General features: G+C 47.1%; 1 protein-coding gene across 1 annotated transcript in view; it reads right to left on the bottom strand.

Annotated features, from left to right (window-relative positions):
- Positions 1 to 24,280, bottom strand: part of LOC138492809 (uncharacterized) — a 469,421-nt gene that overhangs the window by 190,996 nt on the left and 254,145 nt on the right. Inside the window, exons 55-59 of the mRNA XM_069620163.1 lie at positions 21,601 to 21,720; positions 20,380 to 20,499; positions 12,622 to 12,738; positions 11,738 to 11,851; positions 3,116 to 3,229 (exon numbers count right to left, since the gene is read on the bottom strand). Of these exons, the coding sequence (XP_069476264.1) occupies positions 3,116 to 3,229; positions 11,738 to 11,851; positions 12,622 to 12,738; positions 20,380 to 20,499; positions 21,601 to 21,720 (585 nt within the window). The remainder of the gene's footprint in view (positions 1 to 3,115; positions 3,230 to 11,737; positions 11,852 to 12,621; positions 12,739 to 20,379; positions 20,500 to 21,600; positions 21,721 to 24,280) is intronic.

Below are 24,280 nucleotides of genomic sequence, written 5' to 3'. Positions count from 1 at the left end.
TACTGTCTCGTCCTCTCGCATGTAGGAAGATGAACCCTTGTACTGTCTTGTCCCCTCTTTCGTATGCAGATCAGGTTGTGTACTGTCTTGTCCTCTCGCCTGTAGGAAGATGAAACTTTGTACTGTCTCGTCCTCTCAATTGTATGCGGATCAGGTGGTGCACTGTCTCGCTCTCTCGTATGTAGATAGATGAAACTTTGTACTGTCTCGTCCTCTCAATGGTATGCGGATCAGGTTGTGTATTGTCACATCCTCTCGCATGTAGGAAGATGAACCTTTGTACTGTCTCGTCCTCTCTTTTGTATGTGGATCAGGTTGTGTACTGTCTCGTTCTCTCCCATGTAGGAAGATTAAACTTTTTACTGTCTTTTCCTCTCAATTGTATGCGGATCAGGTTGTGGACTATCTCGTTCTCTCGCCTGTAGGAAGATGAACCTTTGTACTGTCTCGTCCTCTCTTTTGTATGCAGATCAGGTTGTATACTGTCTTGTTCTCTCGCCTGTAGGAAGATGAACCTTTGTACTGTCTCGTCCTCTCAATTGTATGTGGATCAGGTGGTGCACTGTCTCACTCTCTCGTATGTAGAGAGATGAAACTTTGTACTGTCTCGTCCTCTCAATGGTATGCGGATCAGGTTGTGTATTGTCACGTCCTCTCGCATGTAGGAAGATGAACCTTTGTACTGTCTCATCCTCTCTTTTGTATGTGAATCAGGTTGTGTACTGTCTCGTTCTCTCCCATGTAGGAAGATTAAACTTTTTACTGTCTTGTCCTCTCAATTGTATGCGGATCAGGTTGTGGACTATCTCGTTCTCTCGCCTGTAGGAAGATGAACCTTTGTACTGTCTCGTCCTCTCAATAGTATGCGGATCAGGTTATGTACTGTCTTGTTCTTTCGCTTGTAGGAAGATGAACCTTTGTACTATCTCGTCCTCTCAATGGTATGTGGATCAGGTCATGTACTGTCTCGTCCTCTGGCATATAGGAAGATGAACCTTTGTACTGTCTCGTCCACTCCTTTGTATGCGGATCAGGTTGTGTATTGTCTCGTTCCCTCGCATGTAGGGAGATGAACCTTTGTACTGTCTCGTCCTCTCAACTGTGCACAAATCAGCCTAAGTTCTGTCTCGTTCCATGGCCTTTAGCGATATACACTTATGTGTTGTCTCATCAATTTTTCTGTAGGGAGATGTGCCTTTGTATCATCTCATCCTTTTTCCTGTAGGCAGTTGTGCCTGTGTAGTGTCCTGTCTTCTCACCTGAAGGCAGAACGTCCTGTGTAATGTCTCATCCTCTCGTCTGTAGGGTGATGAGCCTGTGTACTGCCTTGCCCCCTTCTTCCTTCTGGTTCTCTTTATGAATTGCCTAAACGCCTCCCCCTCTGTTGTCCTCACACCCTCTAGCGTAGGTTAATCCCCTGAACGCTGGAAGGCGGTACTTACTCCACAGATAAAGGCCAAATCTTTTTCAATGGAGAACAGCTAATACAGTGATAATGTGTGAGGAGGGATACCCAGCGTGTGAATGTTTGGTTATTTGCCCACCCATTGACTGCTAATGTGTATGTTAATCCCTATGAGCAGTCCCACCCATCCTCTCCCCTCCCCTCCCTAGCCAAAGCACATCCTTCTGAGGTTTCTTTGAGCCATAGTGGAAAGAAGCAACATCACATGTTTTCCTGCCAGTGTTATTTCTGTGTCATCTGCTCTGAGTTAATGGCTTAATTGCAGCTGCAATGTGCTGCTGGTGTAATACAAATGTCTTAACCAAGTGTTCCTTCAGTCATTACATGTATCTTTTCCTTCTGCTGAAGACCTGTTAAAAACAAGCATTAAAATGTCAACGTTTAGGCTTGCTTATAGGTGTTCGATATGCATTTGCCAGTTACTGTTATCTCATGCCCAGCTTATCACACCTATTCCCGGCTGTTGCCATATTATGGATAGGAAGTACAATTATGGCAATGCCTGGCAAATGCCTATCCCATTCCTAACCAAAAGCCGGAACTGTTGGCTTTGCCAATGCTTGCATTTATTCTGAAACGTCACTCCTCCCAGATGCATCAATTCTTCCACCATTCAATCACTCAAGACCTTGAGTCCTGAGCTGGGGGCCAAACATTTCCCATCGAACCACCAGCAAAATGCACTCCTCGGGCACATAAGGGTCATAGACAAACACTGGGCCTCCCTAAGAGTAATGCAAGCCCCTCTCTTTAACATATCATCTGCCTACACTCCTTGCTTTGCATGCTACATGCCATTTTCATCACGTATGTTTTAAGTAATAACACCCGATCCAATTGGCACCTGCACTGGATTGGGAATTATTGCAATCAGCACCCCGGGTTTCCAATCAGTCTCCCAAGAGCCATTACTGGGTCAATACACATGTCTCCCAGTGTGTAGCAGGCAGTAACATGCACATGTAACATAGGTATGCAGGACCTTTCACCCCGGGAACTCAGGAGCCTGCATTTTCAATATGAAGTGAGTGAAGCGATGTTGAATTGATTCAAGGATCTGCATCTCCAGCTCTCATCTAATGCCTAAGGCCAAGGAGAACGATGTTAACCACTTACCCACTGAGGCAAAACCGAATGCACCATACCCCATACTTCCCACTTAAGGGAGGTCCCCAGCCCATGCCCAGTAGGAGGTTCCAGTGGACCCTTTGAGATGGTTGGCGACTCACACTACTGGCAGCGTCAGATGGCCACTTGCCAGTACTCACAGGGCCATAGGGAAGATAGCCACATGGACTACCTGTTCTGAAGCTGGGCATGCTCCTTAAAGTGTAAAAGAAGGCCCCCAAAGCCAAGCCATGCAGCATGGTCTGTGTGCCAAGGTATGTATAGTCAGTTGTAATGGTAGGACCGCCTCAGGGTGTGAATACTGAAGCCTCGCAGCGGCTACGGTGCGCCCGCAGGTTGAAGACATGGTTCTACCCTCAGTGCTGTCCTCTAGACCATCTTAATAAACTGCGGGAGTTATAGAGTTTTACAGAGAGAACCAATTAAAATAATTGATGAGTAAGAGGCTTTGGTGAGACACACATTCAGTGGTGGTATTCTGAATATGCCAGGTCAACATTGCAGTTAGAAATGTGGAATTACCAGTGAATCCGGGATTGCAGGCACATGTGAAACTTCCAATGATGTTCGTGCAGTTTGCATGAGGAGAGCAGGGGTTACTCAGGCACTCATCAAGGTCACAGAATGTCCCATTTCCTAATGAGTAAAAGGAAAGAATTCAAAATATGAACTGTTAAGCACTTTGCTTTCCTCTGATCATCTGTGGACCAGTGATGAAAGAAGTATGCATGACTTTCACTGTTAGAATAGAGGTTATATAGACCGTCATTCATATCATCAAGCAAAGGGGAGGACCTTATGAAGTAGTGACTGTGCAGGGACCATTTGACTGATGAAGTCTCCTACATCTGCTGAGGTCAGAGGCACAGGCAGGAAGCGCTCAGTAATCCTTTGAGGATGGTGAGTGTTAATATAGTGCTCGCTGTCGCAGACAGTCACCTGCTGGCCTTACCTGAGAGCAGAACAGGCCAGGACAGGATAATCCATTCCAAACCTCTTGCACGCTGACTGGAAAGTCAAGGTAGGGCACATAATGCCAAGAACCCACGAAGCGTAGGATGGGCCAAAAGCTCCCTTGAATGGCAAAGAACTGAATTCCTGTCTGAAATGTCTTTCGCAGTTCACCTCAATCAACGAAGGGACACACTCCATGCAATGCAAGGAATGGGTCTTCTGTCATTAGCTGAAGTGAATCTGTGCTTAGGGCATTTGGAGTGATGAGGGTCATTTCTTGCTCTCACATCTCAAATAGTTCTGGTGCCGACTGAGGACCTTTGGAATCTCATTTCAGCCACGTTCCTCCATGCCATCATGTGCCAAGGTGGGGGTCACTGTACTAATGCCACTGGAGGCATCATCTGTTTATCAGTCTCTGTACCACATAGCATACAGGATGCCAAGCACCCTCAGAGAGGGTGGCGAGGGGGGTGCAACCTACTGTACCAGCAACACTTCTAATTCAATATCACTGTATCCTTGGCTGCCAGAATAGGAGCTCAGACACCATGGCAGAGATGCCAGAGGTAGGAAACCTGGGGAATGGGGATAAAACATGTGACAAATAATCCAGCATGAGCTAGAGTTGCTGAGAGAAAAATCAACCTCTGGGCAAGGGGAGAATCCTGAAGTCTTGCAACAGCTACCGAGTGAGCGGGGCACTATATCCCTTCAGAAGCGTGGTCGGCACTATGCCCGGGAAAGAAGAAGATTAGGCACTATATCCCTTCAGAGGCGTGGTCGGCGCTAGGCCGGGAAAGAAGAAGATTAGGCACTATATCCCGATGTGAGCTGGGCCCTATATCCCTAAAGAAATTACCTGAACAGTATATACACAAAGCAGTGCCTTTATGTATATACCCACTAGGTTGTGCCTTTCTCCATTCCACTCTTGGAGCCGACTCTCCCTGCTCAGATACAGGATATTCTGAAACGGTGCTGGTATTGTGTTCCAGGCTCAGATCTTGTGGTTTACATTGCCTCTCATTGTAATTACACTATTCCCTGCTCTCTGGCAACCTTATCTTCAGTCTTTAGTAGTGTAGCTGACTCTGTTGCCCCTCTTAAACTTTGTAAAAAGAAAAACCATCCCTCTGAGCCTTGGTTCTCTAACGTATTGAAGATGCACAAATTACTGTGCAGGCAGGCTGAAAGGAAGAGGAGAGCTGGATACTCTGCTACGGATAAAATGCAATCCTGCAAAGCCACAGCTACTTACCAGAAGGCAATCCTCTGTGCTAAGAAATCCTTTTTTAGTGCTAATGTTGAGACTGCAATGAATCCACCTAAAGCAGTATTTGACTTGGTACATTCTCTGCCCCCCCCCCGCTACCAAGGCCACTCTGGGGTTGTGACCACTCAGGTGTTTTGCAAATCCCTCTCTGAGTTCTTCTTTGATAAAATCGTTACCATTCATCATAAAATCGCTTCTGCCTGTTCCCCCCCTTCACCTTCTACTCATCTCCCTTTGGACCCTCAGCACACTATAAGCTGGTCTACTTTCCCCATTTTCACTGATGATGATGTTTTGGCTGCTATTCATAAACTGAAGTCTGCTTCACCTCTTGATCCCATTCCTCTTTCTAGTTAAGGAGATCTCTGCAGAGATTATATTATGGATTACAATGGAAATCAATTATTCTCTCACCTCGGGTCAAATTCCTAGTGACCTGAAACATGCTTTGGTAATACCTCTGCTTAAGAAACCCTCCTTGACCCCTTGATTTTATCAAATTACTGTCCTATTTTGATTCCACCATTTTTTATGAAACTGTTTGAGTCTTTGGTGTCTCCCTTGCGGAGTTCCTTTCTTGAATCATCCAAATTCTTTGACCCATTCCAGACGGGTTTCCGGTCTGGTATGAGACTGAGTCGGTCTTAGTGTCCTTGGTCGATGACCTTACTCGCCTGGTTGATCAGGGCGGGTTGGGAGTGCTGATTTTATTAGACTTGTTGGCCTCATTTGACACTGTAGACCACCCCACCCTGATTACCCGGCTGTCTTCTGCAGCTCTTTCAGGTCAGGTCCTTGCATGGTTCACTGCCTCTTTGTCTGATCACTCTCAGTCCATCTATCTTCTAAGTCTGTTCCGCTGTCTTGTGGAGTCCCTCTAGGCTCTGCACTTTCTCCTAGTCTGTTTAACATTAATATTCAGCCACTTCTCTGCCTTATCCACTCCCATGAATTCATGTGCTACTCCTATGCCGACGACACGCAGATTATTCTTCGTCTGGATCTTGCCAGAACAGATACTGCTGCGCGGCTTAGAAAGTGCCTTAAGGATTTTGGTGGGTGAATGGCCGAGAACTGGCTGAATCTGAATGGTGGGAAGACTGAGCTGTTGGTCATTGGCTCTTGCTCTCCTCTGTCTTTCTGGACCCCAGACTTTTGGCCCTCCACTCTTGGCCTTTTTCCCTCTTCTGTTGGTTGTGTTAGAGACCCCTGGATTAAACTATCTTCCTCCTTATCGATGCATCATCAGGTTTCTTCAGTCTGCCAAGACTGGGTATTTCAAGCTCAGAATTCTTCGGAAGGTCCTACCCTTTATCCCCTTTAAATGTCATGCTCCTGTGGTGGGCGGTCTGGTGCTAAGCAGTATTGGTTACCGCAACGCTCCCTATCTCGCTCAACCGGCGTATCCTATGCACCATTTGCAGCTACTGCAAAATGCTGCGGCCCCAGCAGTTCTTATACCTTCCTTCAGAGCCCATATGTCACTTTTTCTACGTCAGCTTCACTGGCTCCTCGTTGAGAAGCGATTGATGTTCAAGTCTCTGTGCATCTTTCGCAGAGATTTTTATAAACTTCGTGCTGTCTATCTCCAAGCCAATTTCCCCTGTATGTGCCTTCTAGAGCCCTTAGCTCCCAATAATGGTTGATGAATCAAGTACCTAGGGTGAGGCTTTCTTGCATGGGTGGCCATGCCTTCTCTATGGTGGCCGCAAGGCCTGGTACTCTCATCCCCTGTCCTAGCGGACTACTTCTAATCATCTGACCTTTTGCCGGTCTCTGAAAACCTTTCTTTTTAGTTAGAATCCTCTCACTTTTCTGATTCTCTATCTGTTAGGCGAGCAGTACGATGCCTTCAGGTGAAGGTGCGCTTTATACATTTTAATAATAATAATAATAATAATAAGTTGGGTGCTATATCTCTAAAGAGTTGAGCTTGGCACACTACCTCTGGAAATGTAGCAAATAACATGCTGGCCACTAGATTTCTGAGACTGGAATTGTGCCAAAGATTTCAGCCAGTCACTTTATCCCTATGAACCTTTTTAAATAGTGAGTTTGGCGCTATATCCGTGAGATTGAATTTGAGCGTCAGGATGTGTGCTGGTTGCTGTATCTCTGAGACCTGGTACAGCAACATGCTGCATGAATGATAACCATGAGACCTGGTCAGACAACATGCTGCATGAATCACATCACTGAGACCTGGTCAGGCAACATGCTGCATGAATGATATCCCTGAGACCTGGTCAGGCAACATGCTGCATGAATGATAACCCTGAGACCTGGTACAGCAACATGCTGCATGAATGATATCCCTGAGACCTGGTCAGCAACATGCTGCATGAATGATAACCATGAGACCTGGTCAGACAACATGCTGCATGAATGACATCACTGAGACCTGGTCAGGCAACATGCTGCATGAATGACATCACTGAGACCTGGTCAGGCAACATGCTGCATGAATGATATCCCTGAGACCTGGTCAGGCAACATGCTGCATGAATGATAACCCAGAGACCTGGTCAGGCAACATGCTGCATGAATGACATCACTGAGACCTGGTACAGCAACATGCTGCATGAATGATAACCCTGAGACCTGGTCAGGCAACATGCTGCATGAATGACAACACTGAGACCTGGTACAGCAACATGCTGCATGAATGATATCCCTGAGACCTGGTCAGGCAACATGCTGCATGAATGATATCCCTGAGACCTGGTACAGCAACATGCTGCATGAATGATATCCCTGAGACCTGGTACAGCAACATGCTGCATGAATGATAACTCTGAGACCTGGTACAGCAACATGCTGCATGAATGATATCCCTGAGACCTGGTACAGCAACATGCTGCATGAATGATAACCATGAGACCTGGTCAGACAACATGCTGCATGAATGACATCACTGAGACCTGGTCAGGCAACATGCTGCATGAATGACATCACTGAGACCTGGTACAGCAACATGCTGCATGAATGATAACCCTGAGACCTGGTCAGGCAACATGCTGCATGAATGACAACACTGAGACCTGGTACAGCAACATGCTGCATGAATGATATCCCTGAGACCTGGTCAGGCAACATGCTGCATGAATGATATCCCTGAGACCTGGTACAGCAACATGCTGCATGAATGATATCCCTGAGACCTGGTACAGCAACATGCTGCATGAATGATAACTCTGAGACCTGGTACAGCAACATGCTGCATGAATGATATCCCTGAGACCTGGTACAGCAACATGCTGCATGAATGATAACTCTGAGACCTGGTACAGCAACATGCTGCATGAATGATATCCCTGAGACCTGGTCAGGCAACATGCTGCATGAATGACAACACTGAGACCTGGTACAGCAACATGCTGCATGAATGATATCCCTGAGACCTGGTCAGGCAACATGCTGCATGAATGACAACCCTGAGACGTGGTACAGCAACATGCTGCATGAATGACAACCCTGAGACGTGGTACAGCAACATGCTGCATGAATGATAACCCTGAGACCTGGTCAGGCAACATGCTGCATGAATGATATCCCTGAGACCTGGTACAGCAACATGCTGCATGAATGATAACACTGAGACCTGGTACAGCAACATGCTGCATGAATGATATCCCTGAGACCTGGTCAGGCAACATGCTGCATGAATGACAACACTGAGACCTGGTACAGCAACATGCTGCATGAATGATATCCCTGAGACCTGGTCAGGCAACATGCTGCATGAATGATAACCCTGAGACCTGGTCAGGCAACATGCTGCATGAATGATAACCCTGAGACCTGGTCAGGCAACATGCTGCATGAATGATAACCCTGAGACCTGGTACAGCAACATGCTGCATGAATGACATCCCTGTGACTGCCTCTGATAGTCAAGAGACATGCTTGGCCCTACAACATTGAGACTGTGTCAAGAATAATGCCGGGTGCAATAACCCTGAGATAAGAGGTCCAAAGCGAGACAGAATCCCGAGTAGATAGGAATCCACCCCTTTCCCTTTGCTTAGATTATTTCAAGGTAGGAACATCTTTTTTCTTTTTAGATAAATCTGTAGCAACCAAAGTGTTCTATGACCCTAAACAGCATCTATAGCCCTATATATAGTGCAACTTCTAGAGGATAACTTAGGCAAATATGTGTAATAACTAACATAAGTTAGAGTCACGCATGGGTTCTTATGAACATGTCCATTGCAAAGAGAAAAATGGTTTCAATATTTGCCAGATGATGTAACCATACTAAATCAAACTGTGCCCAGTGCATGCATTGCCATGTGACTGGTTGGGCTCTGATCACCCTGAAACCAAAGACTTTATTTGTGATGAGTGTCGAGCACCTGCTAGTTTGTGTTGACAGGAGTAATGCATCGCGTTATACTTCACCTGGAACATCTGATGTGTCATCGGAGAGATTCACAGAAAGTCACATCCCTAACTCTATTTGGGGAAGCTGGGGACCCAGAGGTAAACAGACATGTCGATGTTGCATCTTAGCAGATGTCATTTCCACTGGGCATCTTTGCAGTGGCATGGACCTCTGACTCTTCAACACAGAGCAAATACATGTAAACCGCTACATGGGAGCATCAGTTTGCCTGCTGGTGCCATGTACAACACGTGTCATATTCCACAAGTGAAGCAAGAAGGGGGGTGGGGGACAAGCCAATCATAATGCTCAGTTCTTCAATACATGCAAATCCGGCTGGGTCCCGCCCTGGCAGTGCAGACATTGGAGCTCATTAATGCCCACATGGGAGAACCCAACAGCTTAAGAAAAAGGCATCGACCATCTTCTATTGGATGGACAGAAGAGACACATGCATCCTGCCCAATCGGCATGCTAGTGCTGTACAAGTCGTGAAATGCATAAGTAGGTTAATACAAGAGGGGCCAGCCAATCACAATGCCCAAGTAATCAAAGGATCCACTGTTACTGTTGGGTGGCATAAGTGATTCACTCAATTAACTTGTCATTGCATCTGGTCAAACTCTCAGAACCAGGATGTACAAGTCTAAGTAAAGCAGCGGTCAAGTCCTAAAGAAAAGTGGGGGGACTCATTAACATAAGGAATGGGATGTGACATCACCATAAATTTGCATAGAAAGGTGAAATATGCAAATTTAAATCAATTGGCTTTACATAACCATACAAATTGCACAGGAGGGATGGCATTTGGCTTGCATAAAATCAAGACTTACAAAAAACCAAGAGAGGATATTTTCTTCTAATAGTGTTTTGAAAACAATAAAAGCTGTGCATTTTTTAGCCTCCAAGAATCAGTACCTATATTTTCCCTGGAACATGCAGTCTTGAAATGTGGCATTTCAACTTTAGTTGTCTGCTATTTCTCATCAGGTTATATGGTGCAGTGGTGAAGGGGCCTGCCTGCGAACCCCGCGCGACTAAGGTCTGCAGAAATGCATAAAAGACAACCAATACCTGCCATTTTACACACAGCCTCTAAAATAAATGGGGGGTACGACATCCAACCTCTAAAAAAAGTGGACTGACACCGTCTGCACACGTGTACCCCCGGCTTATGCCCTGAAGTAAAGGCTGCCAAGGAGGCATTTGCCCCAGAGTGCACTGATCTTTGTGAACTCTATAGTCCTCACTGGGCTAGTGGGAAGGTCATTTCCCACACACAGGCACAGTGATGTAATGTAATGTGACCAAGTCCAAAAGGCATCTGGGCGCTAACCACACCATTACTTACACAGGTACTACACCTGGATTTGCAGGACAACAGACACAAAATCATAGACACATACAGGCACATGCACACACGTATATATGCACATAGACACGGGCACACACACATATTTGCATAACGGCACGTGCACCTAAACAAAGGCACACACATATACAGGCAAAGTCATGAATGGAAAGACACACAGGTCCATATGAAACAGACATGCAGGCAAACACAGTGTCAGGCACATGCACACAAACATGTTCAAATACATACACAAAAGGCTCACCGGCAAAACCACACAAGCACGTACACATGTTTACGTATACAGGCACACAAACACACATGCATAATCATAGTGACACAGGCACACAACACAGAAACATTGAGGCACATAGATACACACGAAAATACACACACATGAAGGAACACATAAACAGGTGTAGTTTCCGAGGCAAACACATGCAGACACATGAAGAGACATTGCATCCACCTGTCGATCATTCAAAGACACACTAGTGAATTCAGATTTACACAGGTGCACACATTGGACTGAATGAAGCGAACAATGGTCAGGAAATTGAGCGCAGACTGATTGTGTTGTTATTTCTTTTTTGGTTTAGCAATTAGGAGCAACCGTAAGTGCCAAGGACGAGTATGCGCGTCCTTCTTGCATAGACTTGCTTAATAGCCTGGCAGTTAAGGGGTTAAGATTCATTTAATGTGTCCAATATGAAAGGGGGGACTTTGGGGTAAAATGTGTCTCTTTTATGGCGAACAGAAAACATAGAACACACATCAGACTACATTATTATTGCCCCAGTGCAAATATCTTTAGGTAATATGGATTGCTGCAAACTCTTGTAGCCGCATTCTGTGTCACTCAAGCAGCAGGACTGGTGCTAAGAAGACCTGCACAGTTCTTTCCTCTTCAAGAAATGGCTCCACCCTAACACCTAAGTTCACACACCCCTCACACCCCAAACTACCTGAGACTCAGTGATCTGCCCCTCACTGTTTCCTCCCCTGGTTGCCAGTAGATACATTGCTGCCAAATTGCCCGCCCTTCCCCTCCCCTGCAGAAATGTGTCTTAAAGACAACCGATGTGCAGCATTGTACCAGTGACATACATGTAGAAAATCTAATTGCAATAGATGTGCAACACTTGTAGAAAGTTTTGAAAAAAAACCTAGAATTACCAGTGAAGCCAGGATTGCAGGTGCATGTGAAGCTTCCAATCGTGTTAGCACAGGTGGCGTTTGGAGAGCAGGGGCTGCGCGTGCACTCGTCGAGATCACAGAATGTGCCGTTACCTAAGCAGAGAAAGGGAAGTATGAGGGATACTGTCACTTGGGTCTCGTGCACCAACTGGAGGCCAGCTGGGATAGCACAACAGATACATGCATACTGCTGCAAGCCTAACGCTTAGATGGAGATCTTATGAAGCACTGATTCTATCTGCAGAATCCATCAGATAAGGGAAATCCATAAAATCCAAGGTCCGCAGTGCAGGTGAGAAGATTCCACGGATTACTAGGGAAGAATTAGGGAGCCATCCTTATTGGATAGTAGCGGTTAGTCACATGCGTTCCTTTGCTGGAGATGAGGACAGGATATTGTCATGGTCTCCTGTCATGGTCTCCTGAGCAGGAAATGGACTAGAACACAAGGAAGGGCCCTGCTGGCACAGAAGCTCAAATCACTTGAGGACCAAAGCCCGGGAACCAATCGGAAACATTTATTTTCTCAAACTTGGTTGAACTATTCACAGCGCATGACTTTTGCGTAAGAGAACTTCAAGGCACGCAAGGTGTGGAAGTCTACTCATTCAATAAAATGAATGTGTGTTTAAGTTGCATAAAGTAAGGAGAGTCTGTTTATACTCTGATGATCTCCTGGACAGCAATTCATTGATTATATAAGGAAGATGAATGAGATATTTGCTTCCAGTTCTCATGGATCTGAGGCATCTTTGCAGATGATGGGGGAGGAAATATTGAAACATCCTTCTGAAAAACAATTAATTGTAAAGGAGGAAAGACCAACTGGGAGTGGCAGGTGAGCAGGAGGGCACTGGTGTTACCTTGGAATCCAGGGTTGCAGGTGCACGTGTAGCTTCCAACGGTGTTACTGCAGGCTGCATTATTATCGCATGGAGAGGTCTTGCACTCATCCACATCACTGCAGAATGTGCCATTGCCTAAAGAGAACCAAGAATGCATTCAGATGAAGGCCGTTCCCTAATTCACTGTGTGGATCCTGTTCATTCAGGGTGACGGGAGTGTTAGGAAATGGAGGGCTCGTTAACCAACATACAGTTGCACACAAGGCTCCTGTACATACCGTTGGATCCCCTTTTTGTAGGTATGTCTGAGACGGCCCCCTCCCCCCGCAACTATTTCATGCATGCAGGCAGCATATTTTCCAATCATCTCCAATGGTAAGGAAAAGTGCATTGCAGACATTTGCAATAAGAGCCACAATGCCCTATCCAATTCAGACCCGTTGATTGCACCGAGACATAGTTGGGGCAGCAAAACAGGGAATAAGACAATGCATTGATCCTCAGAATGGGCCTGGACTGTCGATCAATTCTCAGGCCTTTGCTTGTGTTGTGCGCATCTTTCAAACCCTCCATTTACTGGTTTTCAGTGTAGTATTTCTCATTTTATTAGGACTTAAGAGACATGCCATTCACAATAGAAGCCAAGCTCTCCAAACAGTACCGACAAATCATATTCTAAGCCATATCTCTTCCAAAAAGATACTGTGGTGCTAAAGATGGGCCTTCAACAATAAGCAGGACACATTGTGAAAGGCTGCCAAGGATAAGACCACACCAAAAAAAGTCTTCTTCTTTTTTGGCAAAAGTAATACTCCTACGTCCCATCCCCTTTCCTCCATACTTATGGGACATTCCTCCGTCCTGTGGGCGGGACCGGAGCACTTTGTAAAAAGCATCACATTTTTCAAAAATGTGTCCTTCCTCCCTTTTTACACGGGGTACCGCACGCGGCCAAAACCCCGCCCTCCTTAGCTCCACCCAGCGCATCGCCTATCAGTCCGCTCGGGACTGGACGCAATTGCATCTTCGGAAGATTTATTCCTTCCAGTGATCTTGTCTCCTGCTCCAGTTTAGCGGTCGCGTAGTAGTCCGTCTATGCCAGTTCGGTTATATTTTCCTACTTGTTCTTCTTGCGAGCGACGCTTCGCTAGGGCGGATCCCCATCCTCTTTGTTTAGAGTGTTTGGGTCCGGATCACTGGTGGGAATCGTGCTTCTACTGCGATTCCCTTTCGGTCCGGGCACTTCAACGGCATCTGGAGTGGTGGGAGGAGGTGTTTCAGCACGTACCATCCTGCGCATTTTCAGAGTTTTATCGACGAGAAGAAGAGACACCTGGTAAAGTCTTTAGTTTTCAGGGCACCCTGACTGGGGGACTCCTTCCCGGGGTCTTCCCGTTTGGGAGGGGCTTCAAAAGCTCTGTTACCGGGGTTTCCCCTGAGGTGCTTTTCAGGTCTAAAAAAGATACCAGAGTTTTCTCCGAGGGCCTCCGTGAAGGGCCTGCCTACACCGGATTAGAATCCAAGGCCCCTCCTGTGGGGGCTATTCAAGGGCTCAGTTATACTGAGGCTGGGGGTAGCAGAGCTTGCTTCGAGGTCTCCTTGTCTAGAGATTCCCATACAGACACCGGGGCACACCCTGAGGCCTCGGCAGAGGCTTTCTGTACCAAACCAAGGTTCGAGGCTCCCCGTGATGGAGCTATTACCGGACTTGGGTCCAAGGTTCCTCTGTCTGAGGCTAAGGTGAATGACAGAACTGAGAGGCCTGTTAAGGTCTTGTCGGTGAGGTGGATTCCTCATTGTTTTCGCCCTGGTGGTGATACTGGTTCTGTCGAGGGGGCACAGAGTGAGTTCGCTGACCGTAATTCCTCTGTTACCGGCATGGCCGACGTTCCTCTTTTAGAGGCTAATTTGGCTGAAAGTAGGTCTCAGAAAAATCCTACGCCACACAGTACTGGCTCTGCCGAGGTTCCTTGTGTCAAGGCTAAAATCAAGACCCCTGACCCATCTGTGGAGACCCATGCCTCACTCACACATGTGACGCAGTTCTCCTCAGGCGCTGACAAAATGGTGCCCTTTTCTGTGTGAACTACGGCAGCCATTTTGGACTCTTCCCTTATGTCTACACCATCGGTGTTGGGTGCTGGGAGCCTTTTTTCAGGTAAACGTCGTTTTCCTTGTGCGCCGTTTCATGCAGTTTATAACTGGAACGCTCAGATGCCATTACCGCACACGGTCTCGCTTCCTGCGGCATTGATCTATGCTAATCCGGCTGGAGAGGGCCCTTCTTGGCAGGTCTCTCCCTTGCGGCCCTGGAGCTACTCCTCTCATTTGAGGCCTCCGCCTGCCCCAGTGTTGAGGCCTCCGCAAGAAGGGGTGCTTTCTGGGGCGTTCACCTTGTCTCCTCAGGAGCGCACCGGCTTGTTCTTCCAGAAGGATGTTTTGGCCAAGGTCCGCAAGGTCTGGGATAAGCCACACTCTGGACTGCACGTTAACAAAAAGATTGACGCTCGTTATAGGCTTCATACTTCACAGGAGTTGGCCTTACCGTCTTGCCCACTCCCTTCCTCCACAGTGGTGGAGACCGCCACGCTACAATCCAGACCGGCTTCAGCATCGTCTACAGCGGTGGCTCAGGTTCTGGCCAAAGAGGACAAGCTGCTTGACTCTTTGGGGAGGAAGATCTTTGCTAATTTGGCTCTGCAATTGCGCCAGGCGAATGCAAAGCTCAAATTCGTGGGGGTGAATATGAAAATGTGGAAAGCTCTGTCGGAATTTGAGGAGTTCATTTCTGCGGACAAGCTGGCTGATTTTAAGGCTGACTTGTCAGATGCCACAGTCCTGGTGCAGGATATGCTTGAGGCTGTGCCGCATCATGTCGACACCTCGGCTCGTGGCCTCATGCTTAGCGTGGACACCTCTCGTCAGGCTTGGCTTCATGCCACAAAGTTTTCCAAGGAGGTTCAGGATAAAGTTCTGGACCTGCCCTTTGAAGGCAAAGAACTGTTCCATTCATCAACGGATGAAGAGCTGACTAAGACTAAGTCCAAGTCCTTGTCCGTTCTGTTGAAACCTCCTTTCAGGGCTCAGAGAACACCCTCACAGCCATGGTCCTCCTCTGGTTTTCGGGGGTTTCTGGATCGAAAGACACATAGAGTCGATCCTCCAGCTGGAAACTCCAGTTGGCGTCAGCAGCGAGGCCGATTTTTTCTCTCGGTCCTCTGCCTCCTCCTCAGCATCTGGGGGTCTCGCCACCGAGAAACCTGCTAAATGAGGTTTTACGGCGCTTGCACGAGACCTCGCTGAGAGGGCGCATTACGTCTCACTGGGAGGCGTGGCAGACCATCACTGAGGATCGGTGGGTCTTGTCCGTTGCTGGGGTGGGCTTCTGCTTGCCCCTTCCCACTACCCCACCCTTCAATCCTCCCAGCAGTCGGGGACGCCCTCCCTCAGAGCTGAAGTCCAGAAGCTTCTGCATCTCAAGGTGGTGGAGCCCGTTCCCCTAGGGGAGCGAGGGGAGGGCTTCTACTCCCGTCTGTTTACAGTGCCCAAACCCAATCAGGCTGGCCTGCGCACCATCCTAGACTTTTCCCAATTAAACCTTTCTTTCCCCAAGAGAAATTCAAGATGACAACCCCCTGTCAGATAAAGTCCTCTCTACAGAAGGGCCGACAGGCTCAGCATGGTGCACCTTCAGATGCTTATATGCATATCCTCATTTGGAGCCCGCATCGGTAATACCTAAGGTTTTCCATTTGGGAGGAGCATTTCCAGTTTTGTGTGCTCCCGTTTGGTCTCAGCTCAGCACTGCGTGTCTTTACGAAGATGATGGCAGTCATCGCAGCTTATCTTTGGCTACCGGGTATCCATGTGTATCCATATTTGGACGATTGGCTGCTGCGCAGTCCTTGTCCACTGAAAGCCTCGAGCAACCTTCAGTCTCTCCTCCAGCTCCTGTTCCACCTTGGGCTGTCGGTGAACTGGCGGAAATCCTTTATGATGGTCTCTCAGGACTTGATTTTCCTGGTTTTCATTGGAACACGATTGATTACAGAGTGAACCTGACTGTAAACAAAATGGCAGATCTGTTGGCCAAGGGTCAGGTGTTTATGCAGTCGGAGAGCATGTCGGCCTGGTGGTTCCAGAGGCTTGTGGGTCTCATGGCTTTGTGCGTGCTGGCTCTTCTTCTTGCTCATCTCAAGATGAGGTGGACACAGATGGCTCTTTGAAGCTCATGGCTTCAAGCAGTGAACCCAGATCCCAAAATGATACTGGTTCCACCTTTCATGGGGGCGGACCTCTCGTGTTGGTCGTCTCTCGGCAATCTGTCAGTGGGCGCTCCCTTTCAGGACCCTTTTGACTGTCATGACGGATTGCTCCCTTCTGGGTTGGGTGTAACGTTGGATCATCTTCAGTTTTTCGATCTTTGGTCGCCACAGGACAGACAGCTGTATATAAATTATATGGACCTCTTAGCGATATTCCTGGCGCTGAAAGCATTCAAACCAGGCATTGTCAACAGGGTGATCCCTGTCCGCACGGACAATGGGGTATCCATGTATCCATCAACAAGCAGGGGGGTACCAGGTCTCCTCCTCTTGTGGATCTTGCCATTCAGATTTGGGAATGGGCCAATCAGCATTTTATCTGGCTGGTAGCAGTACACATCCCAGGCCAGCTGAATGTCACTGCAGATGCCCTCAGCCAACGAGCAATTGTCAGCTACGAGTGGGAACTGAACACAGAGATCCTCTCTGATATTTTTCGCTGTTGGGGCACTCCAGAAGTGGACCTCTTTGCGATGTCTACAAACAGGAAGCTTTCCCTGTATGCCTCCAGGAACGGGCTTGCATCCTCCTCACTGGGGGATGCTCTCGAGATTCCACGGCACAACATGAAGGCCTACGCTTTTCCGCCCCTTTCCCATGATCCATTGGGCGCTTTGCAAGCTAAGGAACATAGTGAATTGCTCCCTGCTGTTCAAAGCCCCTTGGTGGCCGGCCAGGTTTTGGTTTTCGGAGTTTCAGCATCTATCGGTGTGCCCGCCGCTCAAGCTTCCGCTGGTCCCCAATCTGCTTCATCAGAGCGAGCAGCAGCTGTGGTACCCCTCCCCACAATCATTCAGCTTGGCGGCCTGGTGCCTGAGTTCAGATCTTTAGAGCGTTTCAATTTGTCCGCGAATACCATGTGCATCATTCAGGCGGCCAGGAAACCCTCTTCAAGATCTCAGTATAGATGTAAATGGCTACGGTTCTGCCACTGGTGTTTGGCTAAGCAGCTGGACCCCAGGAAGGCTACTATTGACATGGTCCTGCCTTTTGTTTCACATTCGGCAGAGTCTGGCATCCATGTCCTGTCCTGCAGGACTCATTTATCGGCTGTTGTCGCTTATTTGTCCACTGACCAGTGCTCATTTTCACTGTCTAATCCAGTCATTAAAAGACACTTTTACGGGCCTGATGCACCTTTATCCTCCTGTCCGCAACCTGCATCCAAGGTGGGATTTGAATGTGGTCCTTACAGCCTTGTGTCATAAGCCTTTTGAGCCCATGGCTACTGTCGATTTTAAATACCTTTCGTGGAAAGTGTCCTTTTTCATTGCTGTGACTTCGGCAAGGCATGTAAATGAGCTTCAGGCCTTGTCGGTAGAGCATCCATTCCTTACTTTTCATAAGGATAAGGATGTCCTGCGGACAAATCCCGCTTTTCTTCCCAAGGTATTCTCTGATTTTCATTTGAATCAGTCAATTTCATTGCCTGTCTTCTTCCCAGACCCGGCTTCAGAGGCTGAAAGGGTTGTGCACTGCCTGGACATTAGAAGAGCCCGTAAGTTCTATCTGGACAGAACATCTGAGCTTAGGAACTCTTCGCAACTTTTTGTGACCTTCGTAAATCCGCAAGGAAAGTCGGCCTCGAAAGCGACCATCTCCCGATGGATCACTGCCTGTATTTCTGAGGCGTATACCATTCCGGGTCTTCGGGCCTCAAAGGGAATTCATGCTCATCTTGTGCGGGGCAAGGCAGCTGCCATTGCCTTCCAAAAATATGTTCCCTGGGAGACCATGGCGAAAGCGGCTATGTGGGCCTCCCCATCAGCTTTTTGTAAGCATTACTGTCTGGACCTGAGCTCCTGGGCTGATGCTCAGTTCGGTCAAGCTGTGCTTAGGAACCTGTTTCAGGAAGGAGTTTCCATCCACCCGTAAGTCCTGTGAGGAGTGCTTGGGAATCTCCCATAAGTATGGAGGAAAGGGGACGGGACGTAGGAGTATATTAAAGATACTCACCGTAGTGACTACCTTACTCTTAGTCCGTAGTCCCCTTTCCTCCATACGCCTGCCCGCCTCCCCTCTAAAATGTTTCCTCTGTTATTGCTTAAAGGTCATAGACCTGGCGATAGAAAAGGACTGATGGGCGATGCGCTCGGCGGAGCTGAGGAGGGCGGGGTTACGGCTGCGTGCGGAACCCCACATAAAAAGAAAGGAAGCTTTACAAAGTGCTCCGGTCCTGTCCTACAGGATGGAGGAATGTCCCATAAGTATGGAGGAAAGGGGACTATGAACTAGGAGTAAGGTAGTCACTACGGTGAGTAACTTTATTCACCCTATTACTTCTCAAAATTGAACAAACCATTCCTCCTGTTCATCAAATACCAGGCCAAAAACCATGATTTCCAAATTCCGTTAAAATCTCTCAGTCTGTATAACGACCCTTGACTACCCACACATCACTGTCTGGGTACACATTTAGATTTGATCAGTCCGCTTAAACGAACATTCCACCAGATCACTAAGAGATAACCAATTACATGTAACTCTAAAACTTTGTGTACCATACTAAGCCCAGTTGGCCAGACAAATCCTAGACAATGAGGCTAACACTTAACCACTACTCTTTCTGGCAGTACCTACACCCCCGGCCTAATTGCGACACTCAGCCAACTCGTTCTCTCTCCCCGGACTGTCAAACCAAAACCGAATAACAAGACAGGGAACCACCACCACTCACACGTCCCTGGTGATCCATCACAACAACAGCACTAGAGTGTCTTCTAGAAACCACCCCACACTAGGCCTTGGCCACCCAACACAAAGAGGAGATTTAACAACAAACACATGTGGCTCACTCACTTCACTCATCTTTTCAGAGTTAACCTGCAACACCAAAGGGTTCACAGTATATCGGGCCAGCAAAATGGGGATGCCCACTGAAAGGGCACACCACATACAATCATTGACGCAAGCATTTCACACATTTGCCAGCTAAAATGGATGTGCACGTACATCATGGCACATTTCTACTTTTGATGAACAAGCCAAAGTAGTCATTCTATGACCCATTTTATCGAAAAATTGCTTGTTTTACCTTTTATTACAAATGAGGGTACCCTACAATACACTGGTCCCCTCTTCATCTCCCCTTATTGTCTGATACTTTTCCTACCTCTTCATTTCTTTTTTACAATTGTTTGGGTTTCCCCTTTTTAGTGACCCTTCCCAGTCTTCTTTCTATTCCCATGGGTGTCAAGCAAGTCACCAAAAATTGGTTGTGAGCTTTCATCAGATTTATTCTTCAATATATATGATCCGATGTGAACAATTGCCAATTCACTACCACAAAAACCCTCAGGTACTGAACAATCATAGCACCCCTCTAACGTACAAGGAAAAATGGGGTACCCTGAAAAAGGGCTGCTGCTTAAGAGGCGGTCCTGACTCCAGTTTCCCTGCAGTGGGGACGTTCCCTGGGATTGTTAACTGAGCAGGAGCCTCCTGGCATTACCTTGGAATCCAGGGTTACAGGCGCACGTGTAACTTCCAATGCTGTTAGTGCAGGTGGCATTGTGGTGGCAGGGGCTGCTCACGCGGCACTCATCCACATCACTGCAAGAGGATCCATTACCTGCAGAGGACAAAGCAAGCATGGAGAATGGTCAAAATCCTTCCATCTCTCTGAGCAACCAGTGCACTCAGTGTGGGTCAGCCAACATATCACGCGTTCAACATAGCATGGATTTGCATCAACCATTCACCAGTGGAAAGGTCTTTGGGAGTTCACCATCCATAAGCATAACATAGAACCCAGAGGACACCTGAAGACACTGAGTGCTCATCAACTGACGAATATTCCAGACAATCGCTCTGGGTGACTCGCAGAAGATAGGCCACGAAGCTCTCCTTCTGAACGTGCAGAGTAAAATATTGATGTTAGGTCCTCCCAGTTCGTGCACACCATCCCAAATAAACTGTGCCTGGCCTGTTTGATGCATTGAATAGAGATACATTCGCCTTCCGCTCCCTGGCCTTTACTTTCCACCCATCCCTGCCCTCACAGATCGTGAGTACAGGGTTTATCAAGGTGCTTGTATTTTACATTAGTGCCATCCTAATGAAAAGGATTTTTGCAGCTAGTTTGAAATCTCTGATGTTTTCACGTACCTATAATGTGATTGATATGTTAATAAAAGGGGTGAGCGAGCCATCTGCAATCAGGATCAAATCTATAGAGTCTACTGCAAACCCTGGACACAAAGGTCCTCTCAGCCCAGAGGCGTAGATAGGGTAGGGCCTGAGCGGGCATAGCCCACCCAAAATCTGCAAATGCCCACTCAGCATCACTGTGTGGGCATTTACAGATGTTACTGTCGCTGTGGTGGGACCAAGTACATTTGCTTCAGGCTCCACTAGTTAGACAATCCTGGCTAGGCCTCTACTGAGCCCTTCCTTTAAATTTGCGGGGAGAGGGAGCAGCTTTGAGAAAATGATGCTACTTAATGCATACTCTAGAAAGTGGGTCATCCTGCAGCTTCCTTATAAAGGAGATGGATGAGTCAAAGCACAAAAAATCCCTCATCGAGACCCCCCACCCTAGACTCTCAAGATATAGACAAGGTTTGGGTCCTTCAGAATAGCTTGTGAGTCAACGTTAATCCTAAAATATGCACACACTGCAGGTGTGACCTACACTGAGAATGCCAGCTGAGCAGGATCGCACCGGCATTACCTTGGAATCCCAGTTTACAGGCGCATGTGTAACTTCCAACGGTGTTAGTGCAGGTGGCATTGAGGTGGCATGGGCTGGTCACTCTGCACTCATCCACATCACTGCAAAATGTTCCATTGCCTGTGGTGGAACAAGAAAGCATTGAGAATGGTCAATTTCCTTCAATCCTGCCATTCATCGAAAGCTTAAAGTGGAGGAGGCCCGCACCTCAGTATCACCATAGCATGGACCTACATCCATTGTGCACTAGTGGAAATGTAGGAGTTTACGAACATATACCTGAGATAGAATTCAGAGGCAAGGTATTGCACTGCTGAAGAAGATCTGTCCCCAACAAGCAGGGGGGGTATCACAATTGTCCACACGGGGAACGTTCACATGAAGAACATCATCTTGATGGAAGTCATCCTTCTCCCTGCCTCCAATGCCAACCCCACTCTCCCATCTCATCCTCCCGACCTCCTCACCACTTCAGCCAACTCGCGCAATCTTGAGGTTCTCTTGGACAGCAACCTGAGTCTCTACCTGTTCATCAAAGCCACTGCCACAGTAGCAAGACTCAACTTCCAAAACATTAGAAAAATCCACCCTCACCTCACACACTAAATCTTGTATTTCTACTTTGGTCCTCAGCAAACTGGACGACTGTGCAAGCCTACTTCTTGGTCTAACTAAGAAGACAGACTAGTCAACAATTACACTTCCTGGGAGATTCATCACCCAGCATCACTCAGGCCTGTTATTGGAATCCTCCCAAACCTAGACCTTGGTGTCCCACCAAACAGCACAGAAGCAGTAGCAAGTACGCTTATGCCAGAAGCTTCCCTGCTTCTACCCTAGAAATCATGAAACGCCAGAAGGTTCCCTACACACATAGCCACGACAATGGGCGTAGCTCACGGGAGCAATCACTGAAATGGCCCACGAGATACAACGCCTCATGCAACTAGGCCACAAATATTTCAATTGTGTACGTTAAAATGGTTAATTTCATCTTTCAAAATAATTAGCTAAAATGTCCGTTTTACAATGACCTCTATTGGATTTGGGAAATTGCTTGTTCCCCCTTTCTTTTAATAAATGGGGTATCCCACCGGAACCCTCTCCCTTTTTGCTCTCCACTCTCTTTTTGATCCTTGCCCTACCTCTTCCTCCCTTGTTTACTGCCATCTTGTTTCCTATTATTGACCGTTCCCTGACGCCATTCTATTCCCATGGTCAACACGCGATTGGTCAGGGATTGGCTGTTGTTGGGAGTTTGACAGATTATTTTCATCAAAAGGACTTAACATGATGATGAAATATTGCCAAAGAACAATAACAGCCCTTCCGCTCTTTTTGCAGGGAGAAGGTAGAGCTTTGAGACAGGGATCTTACATAAGGGGTATTCTGGATACCAGTTCATCCTGCAGAGGTGACAAACAGCCAAGTGTCCAGGAACACTCTGATATTACCTTGGAATCCACGCCTGCAGGTGCAAGTGTAGCTTCCAAGGGTGTTTGTGCAGGTGGCATTCTCATGACAAGGGTTGGCCTTGCACTCATTCACGTCATTGCAGGATGTCCCATTAACTAAAGTGGACCAATAAAGCATTTTGAAAAATCACTCTATGGAGCAGTCTCTACATATCATATGCCAGTAGGCCAACAGTCAAGTCATCTTTAGTTGTCTACTGTAGAAAGGTATTTTTACCAAACACCATCAAAGTTATTCTTTGTTTGTTTGTTTATTTATAGGGTGACAGAAAACCCTTGGGTAGCTGGGAGCACAGAATAACAAGAATACTTAGAGCTTGGTTACAGGTTACAGATTACAGGTTGTTGGTATCATATGTTATATACAGTAATTACATTAGGCCAGTTCATCTTATACACAGACACATGTGCCACTGTGCCGTCACCCAGGCATGGCTACTGCGTGGTGCTGTGTTATGTGCGTGTGTTAGCTGAAATTACCTATTCTGCTACTACATAGATATTACATAGTCTTCAGAATAAACCAGCAGACGTCAGGAAATCAGGAAGACAGAGGCAACTTAAAACTAAATGGGATCCGTACAGTATATTTAAGTCAGTAGTTCTCAAAACAGTGCACACCTTCCTACGAGATCACTAACATACGATCGATTAATGGAAATGTACAGATGAACCTATCCAATATATTAATTATTTCAAATTGATTTGACTTGGTCTGGCCATTTTGAATCTGGAGTGTCTTAGAAGGAGTCAAAGGAGAGCCTCGGAGCAGGGCCACATCTCAAATCCTGTTTGTGAGCATTTCCTAAAAATATACTGGCTAACACAGGGAGTACTTTAGTTACTCAGTGCATTACTAAGGAGTCTTTTAGTCAATGCTATCTATACAGGAGTATCTGTAGACTGCCTTCCTGTGCCAAATTGCACGCAGAGCAAATAGATGTACCCCGTTATCGAAGGTTATTATGCCACATCTCAGAACCCCCCATAGTGGGAAAACCCTCTCACGTTCTTCTGTACCGCTCTTGTCTTCGAGACGCTGCTTAAAACAGGGGAAATTGCCGTTCGCCCCAAGACTCCTTCCCAGCTCCATTCTTCAAAACCCCCCTCCCACTACCTACACCCACAAAGGAAATCTGCTCCATTCTGCGTTTGTCTTTATAAAGTGGAACGTCCCAGGATAAATGCAAGCCCACCAAAGAATG

The sequence above is a fragment of the Ambystoma mexicanum genome, chromosome 10 (genome assembly GCF_040938575.1).
Source record: "Ambystoma mexicanum isolate Mex_15411 chromosome 10, UKY_AmexF1_1, whole genome shotgun sequence".
NCBI lineage: Eukaryota > Metazoa > Chordata > Amphibia > Caudata > Ambystomatidae > Ambystoma > Ambystoma mexicanum.
This window is presented reverse-complemented; position numbering and strand designations above follow the sequence as displayed.